We start from the raw sequence: 18,317 nt of genomic DNA, 5'->3' as shown, positions 1-18,317 counted from the left end.
GCGACTAGATCATGAGACCAGCCCACAGGCTCACAATTTGCGCATTTTGTCCAGATCGATACGGTCTCATGAGGGCGCTGAAATTAGCCCCTTGGCGATTTTCCCAGCATAATTCGATCTTGTTTAAATAGCATTTAACAACTACTTTCATTATTAAACCACATATGAGCAAATAGTTTCGAAGTTTCCTTTAGTTTCCCTAACTTTTTCTAGAATCCTCCATGAAGACCTACTTGTGCTGAGTCTCATGGTCATCTTTCACTGGCTTTCAAAGGTTGTGCTGAGGGCGAGATAGACCCTGCTTGATCCACCTATATTCATCGTTGAGGTACTTGTGTGCGCGCAAATCTCCGGAGCGGGCGTGACCCTCGAAGTTTTCGGTACGTGCAGCTCTTCCACATAGCTGGCCGAGCTTGCCACTGGCCTCATCCGACGTGATCTCTTGGTATATGACAGTGCGAAGGAATTTTCCTACCCATAGTCCACCAGTGTACCGAGCTGCTTTGCGGGTGGGAAGCACATGGTTTGTACCGATCACCTGTTCCTCTGTAAGTATCATCTTATTTGAAAGAATATGTCTTATTTGCATGCCTTGTCACCATACGAAACGCAAGTCTTCTCGCCCAGGAACAAAGCACCATAGTGCTGTATCTTCTCAAGAACATCACGCGGGTTTCTTGTCAGGATTTGAACGTGTTCATGTGCATATTCGCCGGCTAATTTGTACGCTTCGTCGAGATTGTCCACCACGACCACTTCGCCATGATTCTTCCAAGACTCACCTGCTAAACGCGCAGTTTCCAGATTCTTCAACAACTGATCAATATATCGCATGGTCTTGTTTGCAACATCCTCCGATGTTGTGATCTGAACAACAAGGGAATCAAGACCGTGTTCTGCCTGAGACAGAAGATCGGTCGCGACGGTGAAAGGATCGGCTGCATCATCTGCATCAATCAGGACCTCGGTGGGGCCAGCAAAAAGATCAATTCCAATTTACCAAAGAGTTGACGCTTTGCTTCAGCCACAAATGCATTACCAGGGCCAGCGATGAAATCTACTTTAAGGATGCTTTCGGTACCGATGGCCATTCCAGCCACGGTCTGAACACCCCCGAGAATATAGATCTGGTCGGCTCCAGCATAATGCACTGCCGCAACTGTGGCATTTGGAATCTCTCGTGCGATAGGCGGGGTGCAGCCGACCACATTCTTAAATTCTTAACGTGCAACCTTGGTTGTCAAAATGGTCATGTGGGCGGATGCGAGCAGAGGGTAATTTCCGCCGGGGATATATCTATAGAGGGTTAGAGACTGGTGGATTTGAAATAGGTACGAGAAGGGGTACAAACGCGCCCACCGATGAGATTGGAATGTTCTTCTGTCCCAAGTGCACACCAGGTGCCATCTCAATTTCGAAGTCATTGATTGACTTGGGCTGTGAGGTGGCAAATTTCTGCACATTGGCTTGTCTCTCCCGTATTTCATTCTTTACGTCAGTGAAGTATTTCATATCAAAGCCATTGCAATAAAGTTACCCATCTGCGAAGAATCACTGTCAACTTCATGTTCATGTTCAGTACATAGCTTGGATCAACGGAGGACTGGGGTTACGGGCCCGATTTAGCCACTGGCATTCGGTATTTCTCATGTACCGCGGCTATTCTAACCTGGAATGGTTTATTGAACGCATTTCCCGCTAATGTCGATGGGTTTCGTGTTAGGATAATAGAAATTCCACGGCTGGATAGCCGGTTATTTCAGTGTTCTTCCGATACCATAAGTAGCTAGAATTGCCGCGCAAACTCAAATATGCGTTCTATTTCCTGCTCAAATAACCATCATCTTCATTCACCCCATCACGGTCGAAGCTTTAAATCGTTTTCTCCCCGGAGACATCAAAATCGCACATAACCTTCTGTCGATGCTATGAGTGCGAGGTTATGCGGAACACCTGCCTGATTGAAGATATTTTTCCGTAATGGACGTGGGGATTAAACGAGACCGGCTTGTCGGATTGGATTAACTTTCCTCTTACTCGGCAGATTGCCTTGGGGACATTTCACAAAAATCAATTGGAGTCCATCGATTCACATAACTCTCAAGTCAATTCGCTTGAGCTCACTTCAACCTGTGCCTCGGTTGTTTCCGAAATGTTTTTCACCAACGAGCGGCCAGTAATACCTCTTCTTCGTGTGAAAACGGGGTGTTTGACTTGTATAGCGAGGAAAAAGAAACGTGACGAGAAGAAGCCATAGTGCACGGCTTGCAAAGCGAACACCCCGAACTGCCAATGGCAGCAGGGCTTGAAGTGGAGGCCAACTTTGATACCTTCTTCGGAGAAAAGCAGTCTGTGGTGGGGCAACTCGACTTCGTGCACAAGCTGATACGACAGTGGCAAACAGGCTTCCACCCCTCCTCTAATCGAGGCACCCTGCAGCAGCGTTCCTCAAGCGACATCTGCCGTCTCTCAAAAGGTATATGAACCGAATGACACCGGTCTAGACTTTTCTTGGGAAAAATTCGAGTACGCCATTGCAGATGTCCAGGCCAAGCCAAGAATGGGCTTCCTATCGCTATGCCACCAACCCTTCTCTTTCCACATACACCATGTCCTCGCGCATACCTCTTGAACCATTATCTGCAGAGAACAGCGTCGTGCATGGACAGTTGGGCCACTATCTCAACCCTTTTCCTGGTGCAGCTTGTTCCTATCGCCATGTCTAGTACATTTATTATGCAGCTCATTCTAACCCAGAGCTGTGCTCATCGCGCTAGAATGCCACTTGGAATTACTTGTATGGACTCAACAACGGAGTATATTGGAGGCGTGCGGGCATTACGGTTGGCTGTCAACGATTTCGTTGAACAGACGCACAATATCGACCCTTTGATCCTCACGGTCGGGATATTAATTATGTGTTTTACAGAGGTATGGAGCTTCTGACGAATTTCCCATGCAGGTATCTGACATTGATCTTATCAGATTACCCGCGGTGACTCGACGGGCGTTCATCTGGATCACATAACAGCGGCCAACTTCCTGCTACCCAGGGCTCTCTTTTCAATGACTCCGCCATTATCTGAGGATTTACGAAGATTTTTGGTAGGATATTACATTTATACTGCATGCTACAGTATGATATCAATTGACGCATCTAACGGCCAAAAAATGATACGTAACGACCGATTAGTGCAAATGGCTGAAGTGATGGTGGAAAGCGGATACATCGGCAGCGTCTGTGGATGTTGGCTTGGTTTGCTACTTCTCGTTCCTAGCATCTTCGACTTAAGAAACCCCCGAATTGAGGGGTGGACTGAAACAGCATCAGAGCAAGTGGCTCAATTCAACACGATTCGTCTTAAGCTCACTCGATGGGAACCAAATCCAATGTAACCCGGACAAGTCGGGTCTTTTAACAGGCCATGCTCGTGTATTATACAGTGCTATTCGCGGAAGCACGATTGAACAAAATGACACGGCTAACGAAATGATCTGGTCCGCAACAAGCAAGACCATTCAATATTTGAGTCAAATCAATCAGTCAGCTCCGATTAATACCAATTTATGTTGGCCTATTGTCGTCATTGGATCAAGTGTGAGTGATTTAGCCAACCAGCAGATTCTTTGCGAGAGATTAGACAATATGATGCAGGCAATCGGAATCGGTAACGTGAGGAGGACACGCGAGCTCTTGGAATATATGTGGTCTCAAAAATTATTTGGTCCATGGGAGATTTCTCAGGCGATACGTGATTCGAAAATATTTATATCCTTTGCTTAAACTAAAAAGAAAAATTGGTACAAGTAATACTTCTCTATTCATCAATTAAGGCGCTCTAGAGGGATTTAGAAATGGTGGTAAGGTACAGTAAGGTCCAAAGCCCTTGAATGTGGGGATAGACCCCCCTGTTGGGTGTATAGGTACTCTTAAGATTCATAATATCTTTTATCAGTCAGTCCATTTAATCACTCAAATTTAACAAAAAAGCCAGAACCCAATGTCAATCCTCTATTTCATTCTATTTTTGAAGGTTTTTTTTATCTTTTCCCTTTTCTCTTCAACTTTCAATAAACATACCCAACATCCAAAAAACACAACATGAATAAATTTGTGATTTTCACAATTTCAAGACAGATAGAGCAATCAAACTCCGTACGCCAAGCCACAAAAGAAAGTTTCTGGCAATTTCACCCTGGTTCCAGAACGCCAATCATCCCATAATTCAAGCCCAGAGGAGGCGATTTACCAGCATCTCACCCATGAGAATGGACCAGTTTGAACCGTTTGGGAAGCATTGAGCTTTGAGGGTAGCACGGCAAGGTTACACCCTCGTCGGATTTCAGATCCGGGCTTTCGCTGTATCCAGGCGGCAGATCCGTTCTTTGGCGGTATCGAGGCGGCACCCATGGCTCCTTTTTAGCTGGAGGCACACTCTCAGGCTCTTCAGGCGTAGGGGGGAGCGCCTGGTCCCGGGTCACTGGGCATGAGGGGATCAAAGGACTCGAGTATCCGAGTCCTGGAGGCGTCAACAGGGGGCCTCTCGAGAGAGACGGGGACCCTCGGCTGAACGGGAGCTGAGACCAGCCTTCTTCAATTCTGTCGAAAAATGTCTGGGTAGGAGAAGACTGGGCAATGAATCTCCGACGAGCGGCCCTGAAAGATTGGACCCATTCATCGAATCTATAACGTTTCTTCGGGGCTAGGGGAGCAATCAGAGGCATACCCCACTCCTCAAAGAACTCCAGAAGCCTAACATCTCGCTCAGACTGGACACCCTTCGGGGTGACTATGGGATCGCCCGTGGTTTTACACTCGGCGGCGGTATCACCGCCCTGGTTTGGAGACCTATCGAACATCCCATGGTTGTGGGTAATGAAATAGGACTCGTCCACTGGGTGCAGGTCGGAGGACTCTGTAGGTTCTTCGGCGTCGGTGCCAATCAAGCTCTCATCGTCGTCCGAGTCATCACTGAAGGATGAAACCTCGTGATTAGCACGGAATCCATTACCGAGCCCCTTGTGCATCTTGTCAAAGAGCGCAATGAGCTCAAATTCCTCGTTGACAGATTCGCTCTCCCGGCTGTTAGGGGGCGTCACTGCCTGGTTGGGAGGCGGGGACTGAAAGAAGCCCGTGGCCTTGTTGACAGGCGGCTGGTCGAGTCTTTCCCCATTGATGGAATGAGTCCGGCGCGTTCCGAAGGGACTTTGAGGGTCGTCGAGATCTGCAGGATCACTCCTTGGCTTTTTATAGTCCGGAACATTGAATCTCGGGGACGGAAGAGGTGACAGCTCACCCATTGCGTCAGGGGATGGGGTCACCTGATGATCGACGTACGCATCAGTGACGACGCGCATGTTGGTGAAGATGGGCGCAGGTCTTCTTCTCTTCTTCGTTGGCTGCGGCTTAACATCTTTTTTATTGTTTGGCTTGGACAGGAAATTCTCTCCTGCCTTTCCGAGTGTGGGAAACTGAAACTGTAAAGGGGAGGGACTCAGCGCTCTAGAGGGAGCTTCGAGCTCGACGGGGGACTCATAGAAGGGGGAATTTCCACCGTCTATCTTCTGCATCCCGTCGTCGCTCCCGGCGCTCTCGCAACCCGGTTCAAAGGGGTAGTCCATCGGAAGGCATCTGTGCAGCACACATCGAATAGTCGAGAGGGAACTCTGGGCGATACCTCCCAAGGTGACATTCGCAGACCCACTGAAAGGGTATCCCTTGGACACCAAATCTATACCTTCGAGCTGGGTAAACTGCCATTGACCATCGCTGGTTGGGGTAAGTTCAACTCTTGGCTCAGTCTTACACCTCTCACAGTCCTTGGAGTTGACACCAAAGACCAGGTCGTGGGTGAACTCTGAGTTTTCGCAGTACATATCGCTCTTGTGCTGGACCATAGACTTGAGGATGCCGGGGCAGCCCTCCATGCCCCAAGAGGCAATGTGGCCGCAGCCAGGGTAATGATGCAATTTGTACCGACACATGTTGGATTGAGCGTAGCTGTTTTGTCCTCTCACCGTAGCAGCTGATTAACAGGCAGTAAGGTGATCGGATAACTTGGTGCGAACTTGAGACTTCAGTGGTTTAGGAACAAGTGATGAAAGCTTACCAGGAACTTGAGCACTTGCTTCAGTTGACTTGAACAACCGAGGTCGTTAGTGATGAGAATTCTCGAATACTCGGGGACTTGAAAGAGTTTTTAAAGAAATGCGAGCCAGTGCTTTCTCAGGACAGTTCCGGTTCAGACAATGTGATTGTATCAATACAAAGGAAGGTCGCGGTTCTTTGTTGACTAGGTATTACTGACAGATGTCACAAAGCCTTGACTATTCCACTGGAACTTCCATCTAAGCGCACACAAAGATCACAGCCTATGCACAGCAGCTATTGACTCTTGGATTGTTCCGGAGATTCTCGCAATCCCGTGAGGTACCGAGTGCCGGAATCCAACAACCACCACGCCGCACATTCATGGAAGAATCTCAGCATGGGTCTCTCTAAAGGCAGCTTCGCCTGTTTCTCCCTTCCTTTCGCTTTCTGAGTCCACATCGCCGTCTCGCTACAGTAAACCACCTCGTCTCCTTCCTCCCAGTACCGAAGCGCCAATCTGCCGTCTATAGGACCCTTGGCATCAATCCGGTAGACTACCTTGTTGTCCTCACGCTCGCATACCCGGTAAATTCCATTAAGCACGTCCCCTAGTTGAAACCTCAGGGAGTTTATATGCCATGCGCTAAATGTACATTTCCTCTCCAGCGGCGCGATAAACTGTAGAATATACGCTTGCGGAAAGTATGCAAAAGCAGCCATATTCCGACGCAACAGGAGCATGAAGAGCTCTGAGAGATCTTGATCGGGAAGATCCCGTTTCGAGACTCGACAAATAACTCGGTCATGGAAACAGTGAAACTTGTCTGAAAAGACTGCGTCCGGGATCGATGTTATCGTGTTCCGGAGAGTCTCGTGAATAGCACCCTGGTGATGTTCATGAGAAACGCGCTTTCCAAGGGTTTTGTGGAATCGGGAGACGTAAATTGCGACCCCGAAAGACAGTATAATCAGCAAGCTAAGCAAGGAGGACATCATGGCGGTTTCCAGCGCCGATTTTGCTGATGAGACTCGGTGGGTCTTGTAATGGGGCGGCGTGCTGTCCTGGGCCGCCAGAGAAAAACATCAAATTATGGGCTTCTCTTGAACTCGGGTATCCAAAGAAAAAGTCAGTCGTATGATGCTGATTAGCGGGTCTTTGTACGGACAACTGGAACCTCGTATTCGACTCTTGGCTTTGGCACAAGTCACTTTGCGAGTACGAGCTCTTCCTAAGGCCTACATGACGTCATGGATCTGAAGTCATAACTCTGGCTATGAATATGCCGCATTCGTTTGGATATATCTGACATTCTACCATGCAGGCCGATAGGGTGATCCTAAAATGGTCATTACTATCTACACTACAGCATGAATAACATAAGACAAGAAATTTCCACTCAGGGAATAATAAAATCCAACAGCAACTAATAGTGAATCACCTGAACAAGTCACATTCAATGCTCCATAACTCCAGATTTATTATCAATCTCAACCATAACACCCATTAATAATGTACTCACATAGACAGAGACAAAACCGAAGAAAGCAGGTATAACTACATGACCGCCTTGATATTTCAATTCATTATCCTTCCCTTCAATATCTCCCCCTCATTATCGACCTCCCTCAATTACACACTCCATCCACCTTCGTTCACACCTGCTCGATCTCCACCGCTGATTTCTTCGCCTTCCTTGACATCCATTGTCGATAGATGGAGAGCGATACGATCCCAAATCCGACGATAAACACAATACAGAAGACGAGAATCACGCCGGGGTTTTTGCTGGCCCAGTTGCCTCGCTTAGTGATTGCGCTTATAGTGTCCGCGTCCGGGACTTTTGTCATTGCCATGGTCACCTTTTTCGCTTCCTAATAAGAACATCTTAGCTTCGGGTTCTTTCTCCTGGTTGAGGCAACTTTTTCGAGAGGAACTGGACTCACGATGAGATGAGGTAGAGGGTATTTTATCGTGTGTAAGGGTGTGTCTACAGCCTCTCCGTTGGATGCGCCCGGATAAAAATAAAACATAAAAGAACGAAAGATAGATTTCTTGAGGGAAAGAGCAAAGAACAGTATCTCAGCACCAATCTCTCTCTTTAAACACGCGCCCACTGCGTCAGTCCAGCGAGGCAACGGCAACTAGACCACGAGCAAATAATTGCGGATGAAGAGCACAAGGGCAGGTGAGGCGGTGTATAGGAGAAAAAGACGAGGATACTCTAGCTAGGCTATCCAGCCTGTATCCAGGTATGTCGGGAGCAGCGGAAAGGAAGGACGAGAATCGAGAGCCATGACGCGAAGGAGAGAGTGTGTATGCAACGTCGTCTCAGATCACTGTCATCGGTCTGTCAAGGAGGGGGAAAATCCTGGATCCGGCGGCAGCCACGGGATAAAGACGGAAGTTTATTGTGTCAGGTTACTTGTATACGGGGGTTTATAATAATGGTGAGTTATCTTTCCATTCTTCGTGCTGGGTTCGTCATGTTAGAGTGTTCAAGTAGATCGGACAGATATGTATATCATCTTGGTAACACTTGAACCCAGCACAGTTTATTCAAAACTCATATATATTTCAATACTTCCTTCACCCTAAGAAAGGTACACAATCCCCATCCCTGTAAGTAGAGACAAGGTTCACCGATCCGCCCATCCCGTTGGCGTCACCACTCGATCATATCCGCCGGTTGAGGTGGATCATGACATCTTTGAAATCCTATCAATTTATCCTAGATCATTTATCAAGCATTTATGAACAGTTTGATCTACAGGAGAATTGGAATTGACATGCATGTCAGATAGGGTTGAAGTTCTAGTAGGGTAGAGCTTGACCCCCGTATATATAGTGACGTCATACATCGCGACAGATTAGATAATCAGTGCATCACGTTGGGAATTGTTAAGGACACAACAGCTTTTTGTTACGGACACAACAGACCGCTTACTTAATAACAGTTTATTAATATGTAATCTCGCATTTTCTAGTTAACAGAAAGCTGTTGTGTCCTTAACAATTCCCATCACGTTGAGTTGATGAAGTAATTTTTGACAGGCTGTATACAGCTCATAACTATTGATAGGCCGAGATTTTGTGTCAAGAGAGGGTAGAAATTGTTGTATAGTAGTTGCGAGACAGATTAATGCAATCCTATAGTTACTTTTCTTGCGAAATAGGGTCATGTATAGTATCAGCTAGCTCTTCGATCCACACTATTTTGTATTCAACTGATTAGTTATATTTTGACCCATCATGTTCTAGCAGTTAGAGGATTTAAAAGGACACGGTCAGTCCCTTTTCAGCTCATGTTAATCGTACAATCCTATCTCAAGCAACTAACTATCCCGTCATCCTATATCCATGCGTAATTCTTGATTAGCCCGATCAGATCTGTACACGTATAGCCATAACACATAACGTCGCATGCATCCACAGTCTACTTATCTAATCCTTGAGAATTCCTCCTTACATGCATCTCTACATGCCCTTTGTCACCCCCAACTTCGTGCAAACTCTCCCTACTCTCCTGGGCTGCCCTATTCTTATCCTCCCTCTTAACGGACTTCCAATCCAGCACAACAGCCCCCAAGAACCCCACCGCCCCAAGCGCAACCGCTATATAAAACGTCTGCATAATAGCTCTATTATAACCCCAAAGCACCACGTCAACCATCTCATCGGGGACCTTCCCCCATGGTACACTGGCGCCCTGCATGACAATCTCACTCTTGAGACGACTCCCCAACACACTCAACTCCGACGAGAGCTGCGTGTGAAATACGCTCTCAGACACCGCCAGCATCACGGAGCCGGAGAGAAGCTGCACGAACGACACCATTGTGATAGCCATCACGCTGTCCTGTGGCTTCACGGCAACCTGGGCCACCATGAAGGCGTTCTGGGTGCCGAGGCCGGCCCCTGCGGCCATGATGACCTGGTAACCAAGCCAGGAGGCGGTGCCGGAGGTGGGTTTGAGAGTGGAGAGAAGGCCGGCTCCGATGCTGAAGAGGATGGGCGAGAGGATGATGAAGGGCGTGTAGTAGCCAAGTAGGGTGACTAGGGTGCCGCCGATGAGCGAGAAGACGACCATTCCCAGCTCGGTGGGGAGAATCATGAGGCCGGAGTGTGTGGCAGAGACATTCTTGATGGATTGGAACCAGATGGGGAGCTGATAGACCCTCAGGCTGTTAATTTTCTGGGTGTGTTTCTGGGGGTTTGCTGGGGAGGGAAAGACTCACGTAGTAGATCATGACGAGCAACGCGCCCATTATACATGCCACGTACCACAGCCCGCCGAGGATGTTGCGGTTACAGAGAATTCGAAGGGGCACGGTGGCTCTCTCTTCCTTTGACCAGAACTGAACGGCAGAGAAGGCTAGCAGGAGCACGCCTGACAGGACGAACAAAAGAACAATGCGCCAGCTGTTCCAGGGGAAGTCGGATCCACCCCACTGGATCGCGATCAATAAGGTCACGATACCCGGTATGAAGAGCAGAGTGCCAAGGGGGTCCATCCGCTTGGTCTTCTCCTTGAAATCAAGACGCCGCAGGGAGGGCGTTTTGGGCGAAAGAAAAATCAGAATTCCGATGAAGGTGATTGCACCGCAGGGCAGATTGACCCAAAAGCACCACCTCCATGTCGCGTGGTCTGTGAAAGCACCCCCCAACCTTCATTGTTTGTCTCATCAGTATACAGTTGGAGTGAGGGCTCCGAATGTTGTACTCACGGCGGGCCTGCAGCGCTGGTAATTCCCCGTACACTTCCCAAACAACTGATGAAGAGCGCGCGTTTTCGCAAGGGAACAATATAGAGAACAATCACGATCGCGCCGGAGTCTATACTAGAAGCACCTATACCCGCAACGCATCGTCCGATAATCAACGCCACTGATGACGGAGCCACGCCGCAAATCAAGGACCCGAGCTCGAAGAGAAATAGTCCAGCTAGGAAGACCCATTTAGCAGGATAGAACATGTATAATTTTCCCCAGATCATCTTGGTCGCGCACATTGCAAGCATAAACGAGCTGCTGTACCAGCCGATGTCGTTGAGGGATTGGAACTCATCGGTGATTCGTGGGATGGCCGTCGCCAGGATGGTTTGATCCTAGATAATAATCTAGAGTCAGTTGACATCTTTATAATGTAGAAACTAGGCATGGAAGACGCAGTGAGCTCACCAGACAGACACAGAAAAAGCTGAGAAGCAGCGTAACCGTTAGCAATATTGCCTCCCATAATGGTGGATACTCTTGATCGTCTTGGTCGCTCTCTGTACCCTCCACAGGCAGCTCTGAGGTGCTATCCGGTGCTCCTGCTTCTTCTTCCTGTTTAATCATGTTCAAGATTTTTGTCGAGTTGCAAGATAGAGCTCTGGTGTTGAATGTTTTGGGGGAAAGGGGGAAAGGGGCTGTCTATGGAATGATAGCCGTCATTATTTGTAACTAGATTGCCACAAAAGGGTGATGCAGGAGGGAATCTAGACAATCTAGGGGTTGAAGTTGAATCAAGGGGCTGGTAAGCCCGTCACGATGTTTTTTTTTTTTTTTTTTTTTCTGCACTGCATTTCTTGCTGTTCTGTTATTAGATCCATCTGTTCCATTCATCTGCGAAATTTGGCCTTCAATTCAAAGCGTCTTTTTAACTATACGTGGATATTCCAGTTTATCTCCATCAAAGTAAGATCCCAGGTCACGGCCATTGCAACTGACTCAATTTCATATTACCATGTAAATAGATTGAAATTTTAATTGCACCAGCCTTACACCAGGCCTCTCCAGATACGATAACAATAAAAGACTAGAAAATTATGGAGAACATCAACGATCGTGATGCACGCACAAGATCTATCCGATCTACTTTAACATTAGATTCTAGCCTTTCCAATATTAAGCAATTGTCTCGTTTATGCGGCGTCCAATCCCCTACTCCATCCCTTGAATCGGGAGTGGCTAGGGATATGATCGCCGGCGACTTGGTGTTATTGAGAGTTCTCTGGTGAATATAGGACTATGTTGCTGAATATTCCAAATCAGCTTCCTGTATCGCTGGGTTTCTAATACAGCGAACCACAGCCTCCACTGCATGATTATTGTTGTAGCCAGAGACTGGATGAGATGACAGGGTTGTATTTTGATTTTTCTTCTCTCGCTTTGGTGTTTTATTCGACATTAACTTACCACGAGATTGGGAGCACATACTTATGATTACTCTCTCTATTGATCATTTTAAAATTCTTGTCGTCGTTCAATAGAAGCCTGTCATACACTAGTTTGGTAAATTAATGCTCAAGAACCCCCAAGAAAGGTCCTTGATGCTCCTTCCAGGCCACATCATTCTACGAGTTATTTAAGTAGATAAAGAGTCCCCAGGATCCGGTCTTATTTATCGCATCCTAGATGTTGCCTCTCCCAGAATATATTGCCAACGTCAAGACAATACATGATAGTCCCAAAATCCCCTCACGAAGCACGCGATAGTCGATCCTACGTCTAAAACAAACATATTCGCAAACGGCCCCAGAAGATCTTAAGCAACGACCCCAACTCTCAAGTGAGAAACCAAGAAGCTAAATCCCGTCCTCCTCGTATTCACCCACCCACCACCAATCAGTTCCTCGCGCGATGTTCCATCCTGCAGGGCCCAGAGATTTAGATCAACAATCAGATTTTCCCCAGTCCCTCCTCCCCACTCGCCTTTTCCCGACAAGGCTCGGGCCATGAGCCAGGCCAATGAGATCCGCTTTTGCCCTGGTATATCAGAGTCCTCTGTACCCTTTTGACCCGCAACTTGTTCCTTTTCTGGAAATAGAACATTGACTAAGGCCTAGGATTAATACGACTTTCTGGCTTCGCTTCGACTCTGACAGGGGAAGACATCATGGATGATTGTGTAGCCCGCAATGACTCCTGCGTCTGGGGCCCATTTCCCATTCCTCTTCCCCTGAGCCTGACGAGGCTGGGTCAATCTAATAGAATATATTGTCATGACCTGCCATTCTCCACTTTTTCTCTCATATCTCCCGGCATTCAATTCATGCAGAGTGGCACCTCGACGTCGTCCTTTCACTCTCCCCCATCTGCGCACCTGCGCCTCCACCTGCGCCCCCTATCTATATCCGCACCACGATTTCCAACATGACCCCTCCACCACTCACCATCTCCCTCCTCACAATCCTCCTCTTGACCAAAATCGCACACACCTGGACCTTCGTCTGGCGCAACGAATCCGGCCCGAACGTCATCCACGAATCCAAACCCGCGAAATGCGTCCGCATCTACCACGAAAAAGGCGAGGAGTTCTCCTGGGATCCCGAAGGCGCCTGGTGTCTTCGGATCTGGGGCGAAGCGACATGCGAGAACATGATCGGGTGGGAATGCGAGCACACGCGGTGGCGGAGAGATGCGTCGAGGAATCTTTCCGCGTATGATGTGTATGTGATGCCGAAGGATGCACAGAAGGAGTTTATCACCGAGACGAGGAGTACTAGTACCAGTACGAGTTCTTCCACTGAGACGGGGACGACGACGACGACGACGGCAAAGGATGCGCAGGGTAGCGCGACTAAGGGCTCTAGCTCCGCGACGAGGACGGGGGTCTCGACACCGACACCGACATCGACGAGCGATGCGGATTCCGACGATGATTCGAGTTCAGGGTCCTTGTCGGGCGGCGCGATCGCAGGGATCGTGATAGGCGCCATAGCGGGTGTTACCGTCCTCGCGACGATATTTTTCCTCTGGGGACGACAGAAACCTCCATCGGTTGATGAATCTGGCACAGTCATGGCATCAGATACAGCGCCGCAGGCAATGAGCGCGGATCCTCGCTCTGGTTCTGGATATGATTATTCGCATGGCGGTGTAACGGGCTCATCGAACGGCCCTCAAATGACGGAGGCGACGACATTGGTGCCCTCGTCTGACGGGACGTCGAGATATGCAGACGGTGCTCACGTGTATCGTCCCCCTGGTACGGGCCTGCCGGTTGAGTTGCCGGGGGAAATGGGAGGCGTGGAATTGAGTAATTCGAGACAGTTGATGGAGATGGATGGGGCGGGATATGTGAAGCGGTCGAGTTCGATCGCAAAAGAATAGTTACTGGACTTTCTCTGTTGGGTTGTGTGTATGTTGAGCGTCGGGCGGGTGGCGTATAGGCCTCTTTTGCTTCTTATATGTAATGTCTAACTTGGATAGCATCTTGTTTGATAATATTCTTGTTGATCTTCTGTCTCCCCTTCCTTTCAGGTCTTACTTATTTTCGGTCAGCTAAACTCCTTAGAAGTGCAATCACATTATGGTCATCTCGATCTAACTTGAGAGCCCATCATATCCATAAAAACACCCAATAAAATTAATCAAATGGTATCACACGCACATAAACCCCTCTCGACACCTTCAACTCCCAGCCCATAGTGAACAAAAACCGTATTCCTCACTGCCTCACCGTCTGATGCACTTCGGTCCTCCCACTGGCATGGTGCGTCGCCAGCATAGTTCCGCACTTCCCACAGAAATGATTGACGTCTTTCAGCGACGAAATCAGATAGGGAATGCATCCTAGACAGAAGCAGCAACAGATGACGGCCGCCCAACCACTTTTTCATCGTTAGCCAATCTTCTGATCAAATTCTCTCGGTCCCAGTGTATTAACATACTGCGTTGTATTTCCCGATTCGGCCTCCACGCGCGTCATTTCGCGATGGCTGCAGACTGGACAATCAACCGGGGCTGGTCCCCGTTGGAGTGTGTGGAGCGGAGAGGACGTGTTGTAACCACTCGGGTGTGGCATGCCGGGCTGCCAGACTGGGGGCTTCATAGGAGGAGCCATGTGTGCGGTTGGTGGGTGGATAAGAGTTGGTTGTTGGAATTCAGGTTGGGAGCGGGGTTGTTCTTCGTAGAGGGGAGGAGCCGGGGCTGTAGAGATGGTATGTTAGAATGGCAAAGCATTGAACCGAGCTGACTGGGAGGTAAGACGTACTAGAGCAGACTTTTTCGTCGTTGGACATTTTGATGAATTCGACTTTTTTGTTGCCTTAGAAGGTCGGTCGGTAATCGTATAGTATGGATTGACAATAGGGAATCCGAGGACAGACAAAGGGGGTGAGAAGTATATGCGTATACGACTATCGGCCAGACAAAGCAAGCAACACGGACGACAAGGGATATTTATACCCAAGGGCAATTTGACGACACCCCTATCCGTAAGATTAAATTTCTTGTGTCATTGTCACCGTGCCACGACCACAGCCCCAGACCCTCGAAATCCATGGCCCCGTGGGTCTCATCTCTGAATCCGCGATAGTATCCAATAATATCGTCTCGCCACACGAGCCATGATCTAATGGCATCGCGCAGCCAGTCATAGAAGGCTTGGAAACAGTCAGGGACGGGGATCACCTCCGCTGATAGACATGCCAAGGAAGCCTTAATCCCAACAGTAAGAGTTTCACACGAGGCTCTCACGAGCTCCGCCCTGGAGGTGGAGCTTTTTGGCCCCCAGGGCTGCGACAGAGCCACGATGTTTCGTCCGTTGAGCCGTAGGGCGCGTCGATCGCTTCCTTAGGGAGTGGCATCTCGCGAGGTGATGTTCATTATCGCCCGTTCAGTTTTCACGTTGCAATGCGCCCGGATGATTCAGTTCGTAGAGCCCTAGAATTACGTGGGAATTGCACTTTGCAAGGTTCAGGGGCTTGGCTGGCCTATATTCAAATTTCCTTAATTTTAATTCACTTGGATATCAGAGAGAGCAGGATTCCATTAGGTGCTTACTAGCCCCGTGTCGGCTAACCGGTAACAGCTAGTAATCTTCGCCTTTTGCCAGTAGATCAATATTATCAGAGAGATTCGTGGCTCATTCGGCTCTCATTTTCATTATCGCAGTGAACCTCCAAGAGCGATGAATCCAACTGCGATATGAGATTGAAAACTAAGTCCCTGACAAGAATTTGGGGCCCTGATAAGCGTTCAGAGGCTCTAATGAGTTGTGAAAGAGACACCACGCTGCTTTGCATGCCCACCTCCGTGGAAGACTGGTGGAAGTTTTAGCCTTGTGGGAAATTCTCGGAGTTTGTAAGATCTCAGTAAATTTAATTTCCCTCTTTCTTTCTCTGCCTTCCCTCCCCCTCTCTGTGTCTGAGATACAGCAAACACAATGGTAAGTAAGAAAATGCACCTTCCCGGTCCGATGGAAATACTTCGAAGCCGACTCTAGGCGGCGCGATGCGAAATTTCTTGATAGTCGAGATAAATTATTCTTGTTAAAGGAGTTCACCAAGGAGCCCCGAGAGCGAGCTTAAGCTTTCTATTTTGTTTAAGCGGTTTTCCTCTGTGCAAGATCATCAAGAGGCGTCAAGGGCAGCAGTATTGAGCTGATCTATGCCCTCAGTCTACTAACTTTCGATCAGCAACAGTCGCAAAGAATTGGGTATTCAAGTATGAGAAGACAGACTCACTTACCTGTGCAGTGAAAATCCTCGTCTCACTGACCACAGCAGAGGCCGACCAGCCAGCGACAGTGAGAGCAAGAGCCCATACCACCTTAGCTCCTAACATTCCCCTTCAGCCCTTTCCTTCAACCAGCAAACCCTGCAACCCCAATGGTTGAGATTACTGTAATAGCATCTTGGAACCGCCTACAGTGAGTGCAGGGTTTGAAGTTGACAATATATTGCCTCGCAGTGCATAATGACAGGAGCTGTCTGTGCCTCCATCATCAACTTGGGAGATAAAGTAGCGCAGTGACTACGCGGCCCGTTCATGGAGGGACAAATGCCCGACTAATTCAGAAAGGCAACCAAAATATCAGTATTAGATCGCTTTCAAAAATCCCGAGACAGGGAAATCGGTCAGGTCTAAACTCACCAAAGGCTTCCCAATCCGAATGATTTTCGCCAAAGCATCCGGGTGTCAAGGCGCTTCCTACCCTGACACCCGGATGCGCCAGGGGCATCATGGAGGGACAAATGCCCGACTAATCCAGAAAGACAGACAAAGGATCAGTATTAGGTCGTGTTCATGGGTTCCGTGACAGGAAGATCGGTGGGGTCTAAGCTCACCAATATTCTCCCAATGCGAATGATTTTCGCCAAAGCATTCGGGTGCCAAGGCAGAAAATGCCAGATGAAGCCTGGCACAAGGTATTTTCATTCTCAGGCTGCAGCCATGTGTCGTTGCTTTGCTTTTTGCTGTTTAATCGAGACAATAGATTTAGTAAGTCGGCTGTGTGCGTGGTGGGATGAGAATGTTTGTTTTCATACCTTTTTTGGCACCCGGATGCTTTGGCGAGAATCAGTCAGATGACAGATTTCTTCGCTGGGTAGGATCCTTAAGAATGGATCTAGTAATAGCATTGCGATTGCCTGAGAGTGGCATTTTGGTTCTTTCAGGGTGGTTGATGACAACAGGAAACCAGAGCCTGGGAGGAGAGAAAGGGGGGGAAGGATGGGTGAAGAGGAATGAAAGAAGGTGGGGGAGAAGTGAGAAAAAGGAAAGCAGAAGGTGCCAAGTGGGTGTCTGGGGACTCATTCACTCGATCATTCACCACAGTCCGAGGGAGGATCGGCCCTTCCTACGGTAGACATTCTCCACGTTGCGGAGGCAAACTTGGTGGTCATTTTCGAATTACTGCATCTAATTGTATCAACTATGTAGAAACGTAGGTTCAGGGCAACCATATTGATTGCTGGAATTCAACGATTCCGTCTCAAAAACGAATATCTAAAGGAGATGGAGGGTGCAGGCCTTGTCCCCATCCATAGTCTCGTCCAGGTGACGTTCAACCTCCGCCTATATCCTCCTATGCAGAGCAGTCACCAATGATACTCCCATCAAACAAAGACCGGCCAAAATATATCCGTGAGGGAAATTTGTACCCCTCATATTTTGACAGCTCATATATCATCATCATATGAATCAGCAAAAGGTGATTGTCTGTGATCGGAGCCAAGAACAGAGATGTGTCAAAAAAAGAAAGAAAACAGAAAACCAGGAGAACATGCACCATAAAGACCTTAGTTTTGAAGGTTGTCCACAGTTTGTCTTTGTCGGTACCCTCTTGCACATAAAAGTAAAAAGAGTAGAGCATCATGTTGAATCATCAGCCAAGGCCATAATTTTACTCACTCCACGCACGGAGCACCCAAACCACCTTACGTCTGGTTATCCTCCAAGCTCCGGGCTAGATGTGGGTACTTGGAAGCGTTGTTCCAGATCCTCTGTCGGTATTCTG

General features: G+C 48.3%; 5 protein-coding genes across 5 annotated transcripts; 1 reads left to right on the top strand and 4 right to left on the bottom strand.

Annotated features, from left to right (window-relative positions):
• Window positions 1-268: 268 nt before the first annotated feature.
• Window positions 269-1,512, bottom strand: KD926_005130 (histidinol dehydrogenase; the record flags this gene model as incomplete). Its single annotated transcript, XM_053098421.1, has 4 exons — window positions 269-546; window positions 600-947; window positions 1,001-1,211; window positions 1,360-1,512. 4 exons carry the CDS (start codon window positions 1,510-1,512, stop codon window positions 269-271), a joined length of 990 nt encoding a protein of 329 aa, XP_052957781.1.
• Window positions 1,513-4,257: 2,745 nt separating this feature from the next.
• On the bottom strand, window positions 4,258-5,985 carry KD926_005129 (uncharacterized protein; the record flags this gene model as incomplete). The annotated part of the gene is made up of 1 exon (XM_053098420.1): window positions 4,258-5,985. The coding sequence occupies one exon, from the start codon at window positions 5,983-5,985 to the stop codon at window positions 4,258-4,260; it is 1,728 nt and encodes a 575-aa protein (XP_052957780.1).
• Window positions 5,986-6,385: 400 nt separating this feature from the next.
• On the bottom strand, window positions 6,386-11,428 carry KD926_005128 (MDR family MFS transporter; the record flags this gene model as incomplete). Its single annotated transcript, XM_053098419.1, has 6 exons — window positions 6,386-7,153; window positions 7,751-7,963; window positions 9,559-10,257; window positions 10,328-10,757; window positions 10,817-11,196; window positions 11,270-11,428. 6 exons carry the CDS (start codon window positions 11,426-11,428, stop codon window positions 6,386-6,388), a joined length of 2,649 nt encoding a protein of 882 aa, XP_052957779.1.
• Window positions 11,429-13,225: 1,797 nt separating this feature from the next.
• On the top strand, window positions 13,226-14,185 carry KD926_005127 (EGFR-like transmembrane domain-containing protein; the record flags this gene model as incomplete). Its single annotated transcript, XM_053098418.1, has 1 exon — window positions 13,226-14,185. One exon carries the CDS (start codon window positions 13,226-13,228, stop codon window positions 14,183-14,185), a length of 960 nt encoding a protein of 319 aa, XP_052957778.1.
• A 511-nt stretch (window positions 14,186-14,696) lies between these two features.
• KD926_005126 (LITAF-like zinc ribbon domain-containing protein) lies at window positions 14,697-15,096 on the bottom strand (the record flags this gene model as incomplete). Its single annotated transcript, XM_053098417.1, has 2 exons — window positions 14,697-15,004; window positions 15,069-15,096. The coding sequence occupies 2 exons, from the start codon at window positions 15,094-15,096 to the stop codon at window positions 14,697-14,699; spliced, it is 336 nt and encodes a 111-aa protein (XP_052957777.1).
• Between the last annotated feature and the right edge of the window lie 3,221 nt (window positions 15,097-18,317).

Source organism: Aspergillus affinis, assembly GCF_023601865.1.
Source record: "Aspergillus affinis strain CMG 70 chromosome Unknown NODE_24_length_322487_cov_87_188170, whole genome shotgun sequence".
Taxonomy (NCBI): Eukaryota; Fungi; Ascomycota; class Eurotiomycetes; order Eurotiales; family Aspergillaceae; genus Aspergillus; species Aspergillus affinis.
The sequence above is the reverse complement of the archived record's forward strand: the minus strand, read 5'-3'. Positions and strand labels throughout refer to the sequence as shown.